Genomic DNA, 18,025 nt, shown 5'->3' on the forward strand with positions numbered 1-18,025 from the left:
GCAGGCGAACTAGCTGTCTTTACTCGACGCGCTAGAATGAACTCGAATTATTGACGCTGTGGAAAATCTGCAGCCCATACATTATTCCGCATTATATTGTGCAGCGTTCATCTTCTATATATTCGTATAATCGATCGCATAAGCGACATGTTCAAGTCGAAGCCATCCGATATCCGTGAATACATTGATCCACATAGTCCACGGATGATGGATTTGATTCACCAGTCAAATAATAGTGCTCATTTCGAATTATATCGCGCGATGACTCGATGCTTTTTTTATTAAAAGCATATTATTATGATGATAGGAATTAATAAGCTGCAGAAAAATTGTCCTACATTCATTCGTCGCCATATTTCGTGTGACCTAAGCCTAATATCGTAGCAAAAATGATTTAAACTCACCAAATGATGATTGAGACGGTGACTGAAAATTTGAATTTGATAACTGATGCATTGTGGGTTCTATTTACACAACAGCCTCCACCAATCGACGGGCTTTACAAGTCACACAAGAATCTGTGTGACATTTTTGCCATCGGTAAAAAGGGCTTAGATCACGATCAACTGTAGGTAACAGTTTAAAGCGTGTTACCGTCGATAACAAGGTAGAAAATGTACCAGACTTATTGTTAAATGTGCACGATTATCGTTACAAGTTTCTTCTTCTGTTTATGGTATACAAACGTTAAAGATTAAATTAATATAAATTTATTTACAAAAAAAATTACAATAAATAAGTTAAATACATTGGTTCAGGTGTCGTGGATATGCTGCTCGTGGAGTGGCGATTACATTTCGTATAAATGTACATTATAAATATTTTTCGAAAATATATCTTAGATCATATTTTAAACTCACTAAGGGTATTGAGAATTATATACTAAATTTTTTTTTTGTTTTAACCGGGTTCTAATTTGAATTGAATAACAATTAATATTGCATTGGATTAACAACGTATTTCAACCGGATAAACGATCAAATTAAACGATTTTTGTACAGAGAATTTCATAAAAAATTCTACGTTAATAATGATAATCAATATGTCAAACGACATAATATATGCACGTTTTATTACTTGTACGTGTCGCAAACTATTATCCTATGTTGTGATTATTGATTGCCTTCTGCAACGTTTATTATGTATAATATGTAGACTAAAATTTTTCAAGTTCTAAATTTTGTTATACAACATTCAGGCAGTTTACTACACTTACTGTAGTACGTACTTTCAATCTTAATTATTACAATAGTATTTGATAGTAATGCAATTTTCAATTTTACGATTAGTATTAATTAGTTGTGTAATAGATGTGAGGCGAATTTTCATTATTTGTATCAAATAATTAAATAAACAGAATAAAAACTTCCTATTTTTTGGATCGGACTGTCAATGGTATTATACCAAATTGTGAAAGCATATTGCAAGAGTTTTCAAAGCCAAAGAATACCATTTCTTCACATTCAAATTGTCAACTTATAAACGATTATTCACTTAGTTTGATACTAGGCCGCTACAATTAGAACACTTACATTTGTTTCACAGCTGCATTATACAAAATTAATTCTAATTCGCTTACTTTAAATCGTGATAATTTCTATGCTTTACTTTACTTGCTATACTCAGAGTACTGCAAATTATCAAACTTTTTGAGCAAAATTGATTCCCGTTAATATTGTAAGGGAAAAATAAAAACAGCGCGAAATCTTTTTCCTTGTTCATAAAAACATAATAGAAAAACGAGGAAAGAAAAATAATTAAATCTAAACCGATTACTATGAGTATCACATATGTTGTATTAACTGTACCTATAATACCTGTTTGCTAAATTGTAGCCTTAGTTTTTGATTCAGATGTTTGTTCGTTTATTTTCTCAAATGATTTTGGCAGTCTTTTATTTGTGCCTCTTATCGGTATCGATTGTCTTCTGTATGATAAGCTTATTTCTCTGCCTGGTGACTTTAGTCGTAGGCTGTGTGCTGGGGGCTATCTGCTTCAAACCTTGCTGAGGTATTTTGGCAGGACTAGCGGCTCGCGGATGAGTAGATCCTTTTAGAAGACCCTCGACGTCGGCAAGCCTCCGTCTCAAGCTTCTGTTCTCCCTCTTACATCTAGCCAACTCTGAGTCCTTGTCGAGCCTGTCATGACCTGAGCTGCTAGTTTCTTCGGCGAAATGCCGGAACATCAGATGCAGCTTTTCTTCGTGTTCTCTTTGCATCAAAACGATCCTTCTCTCCGCTTCCAGCTTCGTTTGTTTCAGGGCGTTAGTCAGTGTCTGGATTCTCCACTCTTGGGTTTCTGCGTGAGCCTCTAGCTCCGCGGCCTGGATCTCCAAATTCTTTGAACTTTCTTTCAAGTCGATCACTTTGAGAAAGTATTTGTAAAACAGAGTTCTCATCTCACCGTCCGACAGCTTCATCAATCTTTCCATCAGCATTTGCTCACCTTTTTCCCTCTTCACTTGATTCTCGTCGAAACACTTCCTGCCGCATATCATTTCGTTTTTATGCTCAATCATTGCGTCAATAGCCTCTATCGTTTCCCCACATTCAAGCAGTTTTCTCTCCTCTACTATCGTCAGTGTTTTTTCTTTCTGTAACTTTTCATCCAGATCGCACTTCTCATCCACTAGACAGTCCCTGGTCCTCCTAAGATTTCTTATCTCGTGCCTCAGGGCTTCTTTCTCATCCGTATCAGCCGTTCTCTCCAGATCCATTGATTTCTCTTTCAAAACATGGTCCAGATGTGAAATTCTTGCGCTCACTTCAAGCAGGTTTTTTTTCTTATCGGAACAATCGTTTTGCGACTTTGAATTCTTTCTGTCATCTTCACTTTCGGACTGTATTTCTTTTAATTTTGAAGCTGTTAAGTTGTACTTCTCCTCCAATTCTCTTATCTTTCTCTGATCCTGGACTAGCTCATTTTCCAGCTGCTTTTTGTGCTCGTCTTCTTTTTTCAGCTGTCTCTTCAACTTCTCCATTTGCTTCTTAGACGAATTTAACGAACTCTCAAGCTCCAACACTTTCTTTGCAGAATCGCCAGCAATCTGTTTTATCATCTCAATATCCATCAATCGTTTCTCATAGTGAATTGCCATGTGTTTGTATAATTCAATTTCCTTCTTATGCGCTGATTTATCCTCGGTATCTTTGTACAACGAGGCATTTTCTGCTTGAGCAAGTTGCGTCCTAGTGTTATAATACTCCTCTTCAAGCTTGCTTCGTTTTCTCTGAAACTTTTGTTTGGCGCTTGCTCTAGCTTCGGAATTCTTTATCATATCAGCTATGAACTGTTCCTTTATTTGTATCGTATTCTGAAGTTCTTCTATGCGTTTATGCGCCCCTTCCAAATCCGACTGAATTTTTTTCACCTGCGTTTGCTTCGCCTCGTTTGTGAGGGTCAAATTTTTCAACACTTTGATCGGCTCTGGATCTTGATCAGAATTTTTAATCGTCTCGATCAACAAGTCCGGAGAATGTGTTTCTTTCTGTATTTTAACGACGTTAACGTTGTTGTCAAGTCTAAAATCAACTTCTCGATTTTCCAGCGTATTAGCAGCAATGAGTGCTGACAATTGGTGGTTAAAATTAGTATCTTGACACTGTTTGTATCCACCGTTGAATGCCAGTACTCCATTGCACATATCTGAACCCGGGAGCATTGAGTTTCTCCTGGAACTAGGATTTCTGATAGGAGTTGGCTTAACTATTGGCAAATAGTCGTTACCGTTATTCAGAGATTCTGCGGCAGAGGTATCAATGATAATATCCATTTTTCTGAACTCATCTTTTTTCGAATCAATGACATTGTCCGTATCGTTTTTAAACTTATTCATCAGCTCGTCAAGCTTGTCCAGAAAATCCGGATTCTCAGAACTTATGTCGCTTTCCTCTTCGGACAAATCCTCCGTCTCGGAATTGCAGCTACTGTCAGACTCGTTCCTGAACTCTCCACACGTCGCAGACTCGTCTGTTTTTTCATCGGTTTCAGTCACTTCTTCTATTCTCTCCAAAGACCTTCTGGTAACATCTGCGAACCCCTGTAAACTCGCCGTGTCGTCGCTGGCTATGCATTCCTCGTACTCCTGCTTCATGCAGAGCCATTGCTCTATCTGATCCTGTTCGGTATGGGGCAATATGTTGCTGGTCACAAGTTTATTGAACAAACCTTCCGCGTTTGAGACCAACTTGGACCATTGAGTAGCCGCAAATTCGAGCCTGAATAAGTCTGCACTGGAACTTCGCTCTCCGGATGTCCCAACCTCGATGTCCGGTGTTTCCTGAATCTCCTCGACCGTGTGCTTGAGCTCCTCGTCCTGCTGTTCCCTGGGATGTCTGAAAGCCTGTACTTCCTCGATGTACTGATTGTAGCATTGCCGATTGTCCAGGATTCCCTGATGATGAATCCATGGACCGTAATGCATCATATCGAACAGCTTCTGGGGTTGGTAAGGTCAGAATGGACTGAACTTTACAATCAACGTTCGTGACCCCGTTTAAGAGATTCCTATAACATTAAAACGAAAAATAAATATTGAATCCATTGTAGCCGTGTCAACGATATTGCATACTTGGCGTGTAAAAACGGGTAAAATTTCAAGTAACAAACTCATTAATTATAGCAATACAAAACGTTTGCTGTGTTGGAACGTTCTTCTAATGATTAATCTGAGACACTGATATAATGAAAATGAAGAAAAACTTACAGGTTTAGCGATACCCATGTGTCTGATTTAACGGTTTAGAAATATCTCTGTGGGTTTTTCAAATTCAACGCACGTTTACTGGACACGGTCGAGTTTGCACTGGTATGAAGTAAATCATTTTCGATGGAAACCGCAGATCGTAAACCCGAGCCACGTTGGGGGTTAAATTTACCGTGGAAAATAGAATTGCAAGATCAAAATCTGGTTGTCGTGATTAAAGAGAGTCATAAAAATCTATTCGCTATATGTCGGAATGACGAAGTAAATCCACGGGTAAATCAATAATATTTACTACAGGCAGAGCCTGCCTGTTTTTTCGTGTATAGGTGTACCGTATATTGCCGTATATTACGTTTTCATCTTGTTGGTACACTTGGTGATTCTCGTTCTATCACAGAGAGAGCTGTTCTATCCCGTCTAATTTCTGAATTGCGTAGGGTTGGTAGCGCCGCAGACAGTCAGTCATCAACCAATCAGAATCGTTGTAAAGATGTGTCGAAAGGGCTGAAGCTGGCAACAAATGGACCGCGTGCCGCTGCGTGAGTCACCGAGTGTCGACTGAAGTTGTGCGAAGTTGTCGCATGGACGTTGCGAGAGATGTGTTAACTGTAATTGCGAATGTGAGCTGTGCACGTGTGTGTATAGAGATCCGTGAATGCTCTGTGGTTAAAGCGATGACCTAACGAAATTTCCCATCGAGTAGAATCGGAGTGATTTTATTTCTGATTGACAAACGTAGCTGCGGATTTACGTAAGTCACAACATACTACACAGTTGAGAGTACAAGCAATACGCAATCTATACGTAAGTAATATGAAACGCAAGTATGCCTAAACTCGATCACAACGAACTCTCGCAATCGAAATTATGTATTTTGATCTCGCGACGAAAAAATGATTCTTCAGATCCAAATATCACCTGCAAAATAGCTCGAGCTAGTTGCAAACCTGGCTAAAGTCGGGAAAAACCAAAGAGAATAACAACATGTTTTAAAAATATTTGACACATGTGTAAATCAAAAATAACGATAAATCAAATCGACAATTCGATTGATTTTTTATTTTTCTTTCTGATTATGTATAGTTCTCACAATTTTGTGATCAATATTTCATCCCTAACAAACTAATGGCAAGAATAACCTGATCGTTATTTTATCTTCATCGAATACGTAGGACCTTAAAAACACCGGATTGTAAAATTTATCGGTACGTATAAAGCATTGTCGTTTACGATCTGCTGCACAGCTCAGGTGGAAGGATGCACATGCAACAAGAAGGATGTGTGAATACTATAGAGAACAGTGATGTGTGCATATTTGCATATTTTACAGGCACGCATCAGTGACATTATTAGCTGCGTGCTCACGCAATTTTCATGGAGCCAGAACGTTGTTTCGCTGCATGTTTCTCATAGATGCGATCGGGAGAGCATCGAGAGTACGCGAAGCTCTACTGTTATATCTATGGTTAAACCACATTAATCTGATGCAACGTGTTCCTGGTATAATAACGATCAGGTGATTCGGTAGTGCCGTAATTTCCACATTCGTAGGCATTTTTATACTTACTAATCAAACAGACCGTCACTTATACGATCTCATTTCAAAATTCAATGGCCGAAACACAAAGAAGATAATTTTATCTACAGAATTTTCATATTTTACAATATGTTCCTTGTTGACTCATGCTGAATTTAATCATATTCAAGGAAAAGATATTTTTAATAAGAAAAAAATTCTTTGAAATATACGCCTTTGCTGACGAATAAGTATTATTAAAATTAATCATGATTTGCTATTTTTACATTGCTTGAAATGCAGAGAGCATAAATTACATTTAAAAACTACATATAGTGATTATTTTTTTTCATTTCAACCTTGTTCTCAATAGGCGTAAAAAAATGGTATCTTAGTAATACTGTGTAATCTTTGACTCAAATTGAAGGTTTGAAGGTGAAGATTGCATTACGAAAGCAAACCGAAAGCACTTCTTCAACTTTTTAGTGTATAAGTATTTGTATACACAGAATTCTTTCCTCACAATTTCTAACGACTTTCTATTCACACTGGCTCATTCATGAATATTCATGACAAATAGTGTGTTATGTACGAACCATATAAGCAAACTATAAACTTAACAGTAATAATGAATTTTGTTACGTATCAAGAAACGAATTTAAATTAAGGGCAGTTTGTGAATGACTGCTGAATATATGAGGTTGAAGTAAGTAATGTTAACGTTACAAAACATCAAGAAGCAAATCATTATTTTTCCATTTTAGAATCACTTTCAAAAAGTTGGCTTTTTTTTGTTTGATATAGTATAGTTTATTAAATTTCGGACAATTCTAATGGTGCAATTAAAATTCTTTCCTAAACATGCGTTAATTGACTTCCACCACACCTGAATACCCGTTTAAATACATACAAAGTAGAAACACCTGTTTCAAACCCCATAAAATTGAAGTAACAAACGTTTAAATTGATTCTAAATTTGTAAAATTGAGATTTCAAAACTTATTCTTTCATTCTAGATTTGAAAGGAATAGTGATGACAACGGCCAATAATTGAGATTCTTAGATCATTACCGACATGCATAACTATCTAATATGCTCATAGTATAAAGGCAGAAAAAAAAAACAATACATGCATAAAATTATATAACATTACAAAAATTATATGGTATGCAACTGCAGTCAAAAAGATAACCACTACCTTGTTTACAGAAAATGGAGAAGAACCACCTAATGGGAAGTGGATTTCCACCACCAACTGCTCCGCCCTCGTATGACGAAGCTGTTGCCAATACTGCGGCAGGTCCTCGCCTTTATCCTCCACCTTCTTCTGCTCCGTACCCAACAGTCGACACAGCGATGCCAATGCCTGGATCTTGTATGTTTCCACATTATACAATAGTTTCAGTCTTCTCAATTTAGCTTATTTCACTTTTCAAGCTAGTGAAACTTGTTCCATACTTGAATAGTACGAGTTTTTAATTTGATGACATATCTAATACGAAAATTTTAATAAACATACCTTAAGTAATGCCTGAATTAAAAAGAGAAAAAGACTATGAATGATATATGATTGTGAATGATGTACGTTTATATCGATAGACAGCATTAGAACTTTTGGCATAAGAAAAATTCTCACAACACTTGTACTGAACAACGATGAAGCTAAAAAATGTTCAACATCAATGATGCACTGCTACATTGTTTTTTTGCAGATAATCCTCCGCCAGCAGCCATGCCAATGCCGATGCCAATGCCAACGCCAGAGACACAAAGCCAACCTCAATCATTTCAGCCACGACCTGCCGCTCCCTATCCTCAACAGCAAAACACAGCTCCACAGTCTTACGCGACACCTGCTCAAATACAAGTTGTGCAACAAACAGTTGCTTATGCAGTTGGACCAAACCCACTAAAAATGGTGTGTCCTAATTGTCGGGCGGATATAAAAACAACCACGGTATCGGAAACTCAAGCGAACGCTCACATTTGTTGCATAATTTTATGTTTACTCGGGTAAGTTTTGGACATTTTAACTGTGTAAGAGTTACAGTTGCTGACCATATCCTGTATATTATTCACGTTTAATGCTGCCCCTCAAAACTGAGCTCGCTTTATGAATTTTCGTCAGTTTGATGCAATGATTTATTTACCAAAGCTGATTTGTTACATTTCAGGTGTTGCTTGTGTTCATGGTTGCCATATTGCAGTAATGCCTTTGTGAATGTTCACCATTCGTGTCCCAATTGTAAGGCTTACATCGGAACGTATAAGGCTTGAATTTTGTGATTGTCACAATAGTCAAGTTTAACCTTGAAGTAATGGAGTAATTATTCTACAGTTACAGATCGAGGTGAAACCTTGGTCGTTTTTGACTAGGACGAAAATGTTCTCTTCTTTACATATTCGTATATATTAAACATTCACTCACAGACGCAAATATTTTTTTTTTTTATACAAATTCTATGAGAGATAGATGAAACGTATAATTTTATGATCCCAATTATTTCTACAATTGCTTACCCTTTCAATGAATGTTTGTAGAATTCTTGAAAAACGTTCAGTTTATGCGAAACACATTCCGTTGATTCTGAAACATTCTTACTTCATTGCCATGGGGAATATTAACAGGTTGATTGATTTGATCTGAGCTTTCCTTGTATACATAAATCCTCGTCGCTAAGAATTGAGAGTCAAGAGAAAAGAGTGTTATTGACATCTCATATGCCCTATACTCACTATTATTACTGGACATTAGGTTTCTTGATGTAGTCGTACTGAAAAGAGTGGTGGTTCACTGTACAGGAACACAGAATTTTTGCATTCTGGTAGCTCATTACGTTTCACTATGTGCATAAAATCAAACTCATATGATACTACTTCCATTCTTTATAATTCTTACTTTTTTTTTTCATATGTCAAGTAAATGTGATTATCTTGTTTTATAATATTGCACATAAATATAGTATAGTAAAACAATATTATAAAACAAGATAATCATATATATATATATATATATATATATATATATATATCAAAAAAGTATTAGTATTCGAAGAACACCGTATTTTCGTTAAGACCGAACAATTCATGCTTAGGTAAATATAAAGAAAGTAACCATTGAAAATGTACGACTTTTGCTTTGCTCTGCTAGTTCATAGGTTTTGCACTAGATACTTGGTTGTGAAACATTTACAGGCTTTTTTGAAAATAAGAGATTGGTAAATAATATACCTGTATTACGATGTTGGTTGATAATATGGTGTTTGTTGACGTACTTGCAAATTGTCGCACCATACGTGATACGTTACGCGAAGATCTGATTACAAAAAAATATTTATCTCTTGACAGCATCTGTTCAGCTCACGGAAATATTTCCACCTCAAATTAAGCCTCCGCCAGCAAACATAGACGATATCGTCCATCCTGACCTTCTCACTTATCGCTGTCTCGGGAATTTTTCATTGTTTAACAATTTCTATTCATTAACTATTTGAAAATTTCGTAATGTAAACTATTGGAATATCAAGTAGGCACCTGAAACTGATTACCTGAATCTTTTGCAAACTTTTGAAAATCTCTAAGTGAAGGGAAAAAGAACTCGTGTGACGAAATCGTTGATATTGACTGACGACATCAGTAAAATAACACATGACCGGCGGAGGGTTAACGAGTCAGATAGAAGTGTGAAAATCACATGCGTGTTTAGTCGAAAATTATTCAAAGGGCTGTGAGAAATTGAATATTTAGAGAGGAAGGTACGACGTGGTCTGTGTACCCTGCTGTTATTTTTCAAAGAAACCTTTATTAAACATAAGTTTTATATTTTTATATTATGCCTTTTTCATTGTTTGTATTCAAAAAGTTTGACAAAAAATATTTCAAATTATTAAATTGGATACGAATATCTAAATTGCTTGAAATTAGAAAGTAAGTACGTATGTATACATATATAATTTGAAGATAAAGAAAAAAAAAACTACCCAATTTGGTCTGAGTTTAATTTTTATTAAACAACAAGCCATTGTATCTACGTTATCATCAGTTTTCCATTCATGATTTTCGACTTCCTTGATCAATTGTGTAAGTTTTTATTTTTCTACTTCAAACGAGATATGTAACTAAGTGTTCAATGCTAGATATATAAGTCTGCATCAATAGGTGAAAATTTACTTCGTTAAGATAAAAAAAAAAAAAATCAGACATACGAATAATACTGTAAAGTATAAGTTAGACCAACCTTTGATAGTGCGTTGAAATTACTTGCAGTTTAGTAATAATAATCACGCCAACATTTATTATCGACCATGAGAGATTAATAAAATATTATTATTCATATTGTTTACTACCCACATGTAAGCTCTAACTAAAACTGTGACACAATTATTGCGCTAATCATTCTGTTCACGTTTCAATTAAGCATTAACGGTTTGGTCCTCAATTCAGGACAGAATTGACGTGCTAAGAAAAGGGTGTACCAAATGATGAAAACGTATTTTATATACAATTAATGATAAGAAGATATGACCTAGACTGACTGAAAGTCTAGTAAATCGATGATATTGTCTGATGATTGCGATACGAAAGAGAAGGGAATAAATGAACAAATTACACGATCGTAATAGTTGGGGAATATCTGTAATAACAATATTTATTGTCTGTACACGGCCAATGGGGTATTGGAAATACCTGATTTTTGTGTATAATCGGTAGGTGTACATAATCGTCATCTTGTTAAATAAATGAATATATTATTTAATATAATATTAATTCTTCAGTCGCAATGTCTTGACTAAATCATTCCCTCCAAATTATTTCTATATTTCAAACTCATCCAGTTTTATTTCTTGTTTTTTTTTTTATTCTTACATGTTTCGCATTTGCTTTCGAATTTACTAATGAAACTTGATACGAATACGCAAAATGGGGTCACGAAACAGTGTCAGTAGGTACGAAAATTCAGAGCTGACACAGAGAAATGAAAGCAGTCAATAACGATCCGTTGCGACGCATTTAATTTTGACCTTAGAATAGAAACAAATTTTCGACTATCAGTTGCTGATTGCGGCCAAATCATTGAGTGATTCAAAAATATTTAAAACGTTTCATCGGTGATCGCCGTAGTGCCGCGCTACACATGCGGATGTAATAAATACATTCATAGATATCTGACTTATGTATAAATTTCGGAACTTCGAAAAGGTTATGTCACTCGTGCAGCAATATGGCGGCGTGTGAGAGTGAAGATTTTCACAAGGTTTTGGAGTATAGAATTTTCAAATGCTCCAGCTACTCGTCGACCTATGTACCTGAGTAAGTATTTAAATTATCGACTCCTTTGAATCAGATAGAATCGTCGTGTGTCATCGAGCTGGCATCTGCCCACGACACGTAGAAATTTTACTACGCGTTCTTAACCTCAAACGAAAGCATTTTCTGTCAAGGACAACGCGTTCGGTTTCACTTAAACGAGGCTATTCACGGTCTCAAGGCCGAGCGGCGCGTGCAGGGTGAATAAACGGTTCATTGACCTTATTTCCCATATTTTCAGGAATATTCTCGTAGACGTACCGTCGGATCAATCCTCTCGCTGGTCCTCTGACAATGACAATCATCCTCAGGTATTACGTGCAGTGTGATAACGATGATTTACTTTCTCTATTATGCAATCTTAGCTTGATTTAAACCTACACCCTTAGCTCTTTGTAACACGAATTTCTTTACTCTTCTCCTGTTGCAGTTTCTCATTCTCAAACTCCAACATCAGTCCATCGTCAAAACTATCACGTTTGGTAAATATGAAAAAACTCATGTTTGTAACATCAAGAAATTCAAAGTTTTTGGTGGACTTGAACCGGAGAATATGATGGAGCTACTAGAAAGGTGAGATGCTTCCTTCAAGCATATTTCAATTAGACAACAAACGATTCTGTTTTACCTAAACTCGTCTTTCACGTCTCGTTTTCCTTGCAGTGGTTTGAAAAATGACTCTACACCAGAAACATTCGACCTCAAACATGTGGTCGGGAATGACGAGAACTATTTTCCGATTAAGTACCTGAAAATTCTTCCCCTGCAATCCTGGGGCCCCAGTTTTAACTTTTCTATCTGGCATGTTCACCTCGCGGGAGTCGATGACCAGAAACTTGTCAAAAGCAGCATTGAATGTTTTAACTCTGTATGTATTTCGCTTTTCACTTTTTTAAGACATCCTAGAACATTTTGTCAGATGCATTCAGCTAATTTAGGTACCTAAGTTAAAGTACAACTTTCCAGTAATAGCAGGTTAGACAGCAGCATAATACCAACGTTTTTATTCCACTAAACAAGGTGACTATGAAACCTTAACCGTAGATGTCCTTTAACTATAACGGAGTATTGATTAAGCATAGTAATTTTCTAAAATTTGCTCATTTTAAAAATTATTGTCAAAGATTCACATTGTTTACCCTCATCTGGCTTCTTGTTGCTTTAATTTATTTGTAACTAATTATTGTAGTACCGTCAGAAAGAGGTGTTACGACTGTGTATGAAACATTTTCGCCGCTTGGAATATCCGGAAATTGTCAATACTCTTCAAAGAGTTACTGGGGTGAGTCTTGAGGATTCCAGACTGTCAACACTGTATGATATATTGGTAACCAAGGGGGATCACTGCCAGGCAGAAAGATTCATTAGCAACGCTGTAAACAGTAAGTTTCTGGTATTTATCAAGGTTATTCAAAAAGCAATATTTAATTAAAAAATTTCATCCTTCATCCATGAAAACTTGGTCATTTTTCGATTCAGTGGGACTTTTCAATGAGTATATAAATGCTCAGGCTTACCGAGCTATATGGACAAAAATATTTTCCAAGGATCCAAAACCTGGAATGAGGGGTGGGCATCAAATGGTTTTGGACCCATCGGCGGAAATGTTGTATCTGTTCGGTGGCTGGGATGGAAATCAGGATTTGGCTGACCTTTGGACCTATAATGTATCAACTGACAAGTGGCATCTTATTTGCAAAGACACAGAAGCAGTGGTTAGTCAATGATCACGGTCTTGCGATATCAGGTTGTAGGATCTGCAACTAACATAAGCTATATTTCAGGGTGGTCCTACCGCCCGGTCTTGTCACAAAATGTGTTTGGACCCAGAAAGGCGTCAGTTGTTCACTCTGGGACGGTATTTAGACACTCAATATCGCTCGCCAGAAAATCTGAAGAGCGATTTTTACGTTTATGATATTGAGTCTGATAAATGGACACAGATATCTGAAGATACCGGAGCCGTCGGTGGTCCTCAATTGATTTTCGACCACCAAATGTCAATGGACGTCGCTAAGAGAACTATCTATATTTTCGGTGGACGTGTTCTTGTGCCATCGCATGTGTGAGTAAAACTTATATTGAAAGTGAAAATGAAAATTTTGGCTCAGATTAAATAAATTCCAATCAATTTTTCAATCTATCTTATCACTCTGCTTCCTTTAGGATTGAGGATAACCATGGAGTTACACCAAACGTGACAGAACCAGTATTTTCTGGATTGTATTCGTACCATGTGCCAACTGGGACCTGGAGTAGGCTCGCTTGTGATATTGCGAGACCCAGTCCGCCTAATATACCAACAATTAGGTCCAGAGTTGGACATTCCATGCTATTTCATCCGGTATGTCACTTCTTGTTCGTTGGATGTTGTGCTCCTTAATCTTCGATAATACGCATCTAATTCATATGCCCAAAATAAATAAACTCGTAGCTACTTGTCAAACAATGTAATTGGTAATAAGTGGCTCTATCATTTATAATAATGTAAAAAAATTTCTAGGAATTCAGAAAACTATACATATTTGCGGGACAGAGGAGTAAAGAGTATCTAAACGATTTTTTTACCTTCGAAGTAGACACCGAGACTTTGGAACACATCAATCTCAGTGACTTGGGAAACCGGGATTCAAATCATGTTCCCGCGGCTGGTTTTACCCAGAGGGCTACTATTGATCCTGAACTTGGCGAGATTTACGTTTTATCTGTAAATACGTAACAATGTTCTTTTTCTTTATGGCTCATCAATTGGTTTCAGCTATTGGTGATTACTTAATATTAAGAATCAACATAAAACCTCAGCGCTCACAGATGACTCTTACTTACAGGGTCTGAGCAAAGACAAAGAGAAGAGAGACGACAATGTTCAAAATTCTCTTTGGGTCTACAATATTAAAGAGAACCGATGGTCTTGCATATATCGTAATGAAAACGTTGGTGACAAGTATTGGAATAGTATGCAGGATTACGAGCCTTGTCCTAGATTTGCCCACCAGCTTGTGTACGATCATATTCAAAAGGTGAGCCACGCTGATTAAAATAGTCAAGGTGAACTCTGATTGCTTTCAGCTTTGACCGTTACTATTTCATTACGTTTCATATGCCGCAGGTCCATTATTTATTTGGAGGAAATCCGGGGCGCTCTTGTCTGCCAAAATTGAGGCTGGATGATTTTTGGCAGCTGGAACTCTGTAGACCCTCTCATGAGCAGATTTTGAGGAAATGCAAGCTGATAATAAGGAAGCACAAATTCGAAGAATTGGCTATGAAAAATAGCATCGAGGCTCTCGAGTACCTGCAGACACAAGTATACGAAATCATCGATCATGCCGATCCGGAGCAAACCAAAGAGGTATAAATCGTGTTTTAGACATAATTTAGACGTTAAAAACGTCAACTATCGGCTATCTCGTTTTTTTTTTCTATTTTGCAAAATATTAAGCTTAATATAGTAGTGATATTTGTTGTATCGTAGTTTCAGTTACTGGCTTCAGTTCTTTTCCGAGAGCAAGAAAGAAGCATGGATAACAGTTTAGATCTGGATCCAGCATCCAGCACTAGTTCCAGTGATCGAATTAATTCAGTGGTGCCAAAGAATTTTACGATGCACGACATCCACGCTCGCCGTACGGAATTGTTTGACAAACTTACCGAATTTTTTCCTGAAAGTTTAACTCAGCCGCGAGCAAATCTTATAGACCTTTTGCCATTGTGATATTTTTAACATGGTTAACGTACTTAAAAGTTATACTAATTTCGCGATTTTTTTTCCAATCACACACCAAAATCATACTTAGCCTATGTTTTCTTTATTGTATGTATAATTCAACAGCAACAAATAACAGACTGTTAGTCTTTTCGTTTAACAGGTATAATATCAAAGTCACGTGTTATTTATAATATTTTATTTTCATATTTAGCTCGTATAATTTCGTTTCAATATTACTACCGTGTATAAAAAATTACGACCAGTTGTAGTTCAGTTCATCATTATTTTTATACATACGGACAGCGATAATGATAACGTTTGATAGATTCGTTTCTGCAAGTAGTTTTGAAATAATGCCAATAGTCGTACTTTTTTTGATTATTTTTCATGAAGACTGTAATATTACATTTTATACGATTGTTTGTATCATTATATTTAACTTTAGAAATTTGGTTTAACTCTCTTTATTTATCAACTGTATCATCCTGTTATTCATCTCCGGTTTTACAATTGATTGAACTGTACGAAAAAAATTTTTTTTTCGAAGCCCGTACCTTTTCTCGCAATCAGTCAACGTTAATTTGCCATTCTACTTTATATTTTACCTTGTATTCGGTGTATTCGTTATTTTTAAAATGCATTGAGGAAAATACCCCAGTTTTTTTTTTTTCATTTTTGTCAGATTACATTAAATGAAACTTGGACCATTCACATGTTTGAAGGCAATTTTATTTTTACTTTCAATAGATTTTTATTTTTACAATTGCGAATTATTATTGTTGTTAATACTTGTTTACTTTTATCATTTTGTTCGCAACCTAAAATCTCTGTGAATTTCCGATTTACATGCTTGTAATACTGAAACTATAACTATATAGCAATTATTTGCCTCTCTGCTCTTTGCGAATTGTTATTCGTAATACTTGCTTAAACCTGAAGTTCATAATACAATGATCTACAACTGATAATATATATTGTCTAGATGCGTATTTATATAAAAAAGTTCTAAATTTACTTTAAATATTTAAGTGTACAGTGGTTTTATTATTGAAAATGATCTTAAGCTTCCGCTTGCCATAGTAATGAGTTGTTAATAGACTATTATGAATAAGCTCTAATAATAATAAAATAACAAAAATACAAATAATTAATATTTTATATTGCGTAGCTTTGTAAATATTTTTCATTAAGTTTTCTGTCGATATCGATTCTCTGTAATGTAACTGACATAATTTATACAATAATACATATACATATTATATATGTGTTTGTATATGATCACAATCTAACGATTATAAGATAACGTTAATGTGTATACAAACGTTAAATTTTTGGCATAATAACGCACTTTGGCATACTAGATAATCATACATCGAAATCTGTTACATGTCTCATCCAGATATTTCGTACTTTGAAAGGAGTAAAGCGAAAAATTGAATCTTTCATTATCCACCACGTGGCTAGATTGGTGGTTTTTTTTTTACACCTCCAAGCTACGACACATTATTTTTATGTAAATGTGTGTTGTCTATTAAACTTATCCATCGCTGTTCAATAGTAGCGCGAAGTAATTATTCACAATTGCATGGATTATACATGTAACGTAATTTCTACTTTTCCACAATTTGAAATGTTGAGAATTTATTCTATACTATTTGGGGGCATAACAAATGCATCAAATAGTGGAATATTTTTTAGGAAGTGGAATGTCTCAAGTCCAATTAATTAATACTTCATGGCCAAAAACATATTCATTTCCACAGATATGCTAATTTCGCACCTAAACAAACCATAATACTTAGGTGCTGTAACACACCTAAGCTTGAATGTTTCCTAGAATGAACGCGATTTCTTTTTTTAAAAATATAATGCTAGTTATGCGATGAGATCAACTGAAAAACGATCTGCGTATTGAATGGTGCATTGGAATATATATATATATATATATATATATATATATATATATATCTTAATACAATCTTAATACATAAAAGTTTCTCCATTTCACACAATATGCATGTTCTATTTGCACACGTAATAATGAAAGTGTGAAAAAAAAAATTAACATTTCTTCAAACATAATACAATCCATACTACGTTGGATATATATCTTCGGTCAACATATACTTTAATGTTGAGAAGTTTATAATCGTTGAAGTTTTTGTACAAAATTTATTATCCGCAGTAGTGGTCAAAGAATTCCTCGAAGTGAAATGTCTCGTTACAGGATTTTCTGCCGATATAGGAATGATAATAAAACTAAGTCACTTGGTACACAGGTAATAATATCCTAGTTACATAACGCAAGAACAAACGGAAAAAAATACTTAATAATATAAAAAATATTATGTGTCGATATCCTCCACGCTGTAGAAATAATAGATGTGTAAATAAAACTGCAACCTAGCATAAAAGAAAACAGAACAAAAGGAAACAAAAACAACAATGCGTATAATCTTTATTTTGTTTCTCCGACATATTTCTCACAGCTATGGAATATAAATTTGAATCAATAAAAACTAATTGCAGTTACAATTTTTCCCCTACCTCTTTCCTTCATTTGAAATAAACTGCAAGTCCCGCCAACGAACATGTGATCCAATTTTAAGGTGCGTTACATACATGGAGCGAGTTAAGGCAATCGCAGTACACTCTCTCTCGCTCTGCGCCGTGATTGGCTGAGCACCGTCTCTGCTCCAATCACAGCGAAGAGCGAGAGAAACAGAGTGTACTCAAATCACTCGATCAACTTCTGACGACCGCACGAGGCGCTGAAAGCGCCGTTCGT

At 35.7% G+C, this 18,025-nt stretch overlaps 3 protein-coding genes across 6 annotated transcripts; 2 read left to right on the plus strand and 1 right to left on the minus strand.

Moving 5' to 3' along the window:
* Positions 1-694: 694 nt before the first annotated feature.
* LOC107216674 (kinesin-like protein costa) lies at positions 695-5,159 on the minus strand. Of its 2 annotated transcripts, none has more exons than XM_046746575.1 (2): positions 5,058-5,159; positions 695-4,506 (listed from the first exon to the last, which is right to left on the minus strand). In XM_046746575.1, the coding sequence occupies exon 2, from the start codon at positions 4,424-4,426 to the stop codon at positions 1,895-1,897; it is 2,532 nt and encodes an 843-aa protein (XP_046602531.1). In that variant the 5' UTR covers positions 4,427-4,506; positions 5,058-5,159; the 3' UTR covers positions 695-1,894. The 2 variants fall into 2 exon arrangements, with proteins under 2 accessions (XP_046602531.1, XP_015509419.2); XM_015653933.2 differs by lacking the exon at positions 5,058-5,159 and adding an exon at positions 4,706-5,051.
* A 159-nt stretch (positions 5,160-5,318) lies between these two features.
* LOC107216668 (lipopolysaccharide-induced tumor necrosis factor-alpha factor homolog) lies at positions 5,319-10,441 on the plus strand. Of its 2 annotated transcripts, none has more exons than XM_015653927.2 (4): positions 5,319-5,456; positions 7,431-7,596; positions 7,934-8,234; positions 8,396-10,441. In XM_015653927.2, exons 2-4 carry the CDS (start codon positions 7,434-7,436, stop codon positions 8,496-8,498), a joined length of 567 nt encoding a protein of 188 aa, XP_015509413.1. In that variant the 5' UTR covers positions 5,319-5,456; positions 7,431-7,433; the 3' UTR covers positions 8,499-10,441. The 2 variants fall into 2 exon arrangements, with proteins under 2 accessions (XP_015509413.1, XP_015509412.1); XM_015653926.2 differs by having other exon boundaries at positions 5,330-5,509.
* Positions 10,442-11,184: 743 nt separating this feature from the next.
* Positions 11,185-16,680, plus strand: LOC107216673 (muskelin). Of its 2 annotated transcripts, XM_046746576.1 has the most exons (13): positions 11,185-11,531; positions 11,770-11,839; positions 11,959-12,101; positions 12,192-12,396; positions 12,501-12,548; positions 12,718-12,910; positions 13,008-13,243; positions 13,313-13,593; positions 13,695-13,872; positions 14,032-14,235; positions 14,357-14,548; positions 14,638-14,880; positions 15,004-16,680. In XM_046746576.1, exons 1-13 carry the CDS (start codon positions 11,443-11,445, stop codon positions 15,241-15,243), a joined length of 2,322 nt encoding a protein of 773 aa, XP_046602532.1. In that variant the 5' UTR covers positions 11,185-11,442; the 3' UTR covers positions 15,244-16,680. The 2 variants fall into 2 exon arrangements, with proteins under 2 accessions (XP_046602532.1, XP_015509418.1); XM_015653932.2 differs by lacking the exon at positions 12,501-12,548 and having other exon boundaries at positions 11,186-11,531.
* The last annotated feature ends 1,345 nt before the right edge of the window (positions 16,681-18,025 follow it).

This window comes from Neodiprion lecontei, chromosome 1 (assembly GCF_021901455.1).
Source record: "Neodiprion lecontei isolate iyNeoLeco1 chromosome 1, iyNeoLeco1.1, whole genome shotgun sequence".
NCBI lineage: Eukaryota > Metazoa > Arthropoda > Insecta > Hymenoptera > Diprionidae > Neodiprion > Neodiprion lecontei.

Excerpts from the sequence above, each read along its gene's own strand:
- LOC107216674 (XM_046746575.1), bottom strand. The coding sequence starts at position 4,426 with ATGATGCATTACGGTCCATGGATTCATCATCAGGGAATCCTGGACAAT.
- LOC107216668 (XM_015653927.2), top strand. The coding sequence starts at position 7,434 with ATGGAGAAGAACCACCTAATGGGAAGTGGATTTCCACCACCAACTGCT. Across the intron at positions 7,597-7,933 it reads GATGCCAATGCCTGGATCTT|ATAATCCTCCGCCAGCAGCC; the intron begins GTATGTTTCCAC and ends GTTTTTTTGCAG. Across the intron at positions 8,235-8,395 it reads ATAATTTTATGTTTACTCGG|GTGTTGCTTGTGTTCATGGT; the intron begins GTAAGTTTTGGA and ends GTTACATTTCAG.
- LOC107216673 (XM_046746576.1), top strand. The coding sequence starts at position 11,443 with ATGGCGGCGTGTGAGAGTGAAGATTTTCACAAGGTTTTGGAGTATAGA. Across the intron at positions 12,549-12,717 it reads TTTTTATTCCACTAAACAAG|TACCGTCAGAAAGAGGTGTT; the intron begins GTGACTATGAAA and ends TAATTATTGTAG. Across the intron at positions 12,911-13,007 it reads CATTAGCAACGCTGTAAACA|TGGGACTTTTCAATGAGTAT; the intron begins GTAAGTTTCTGG and ends TTTTCGATTCAG.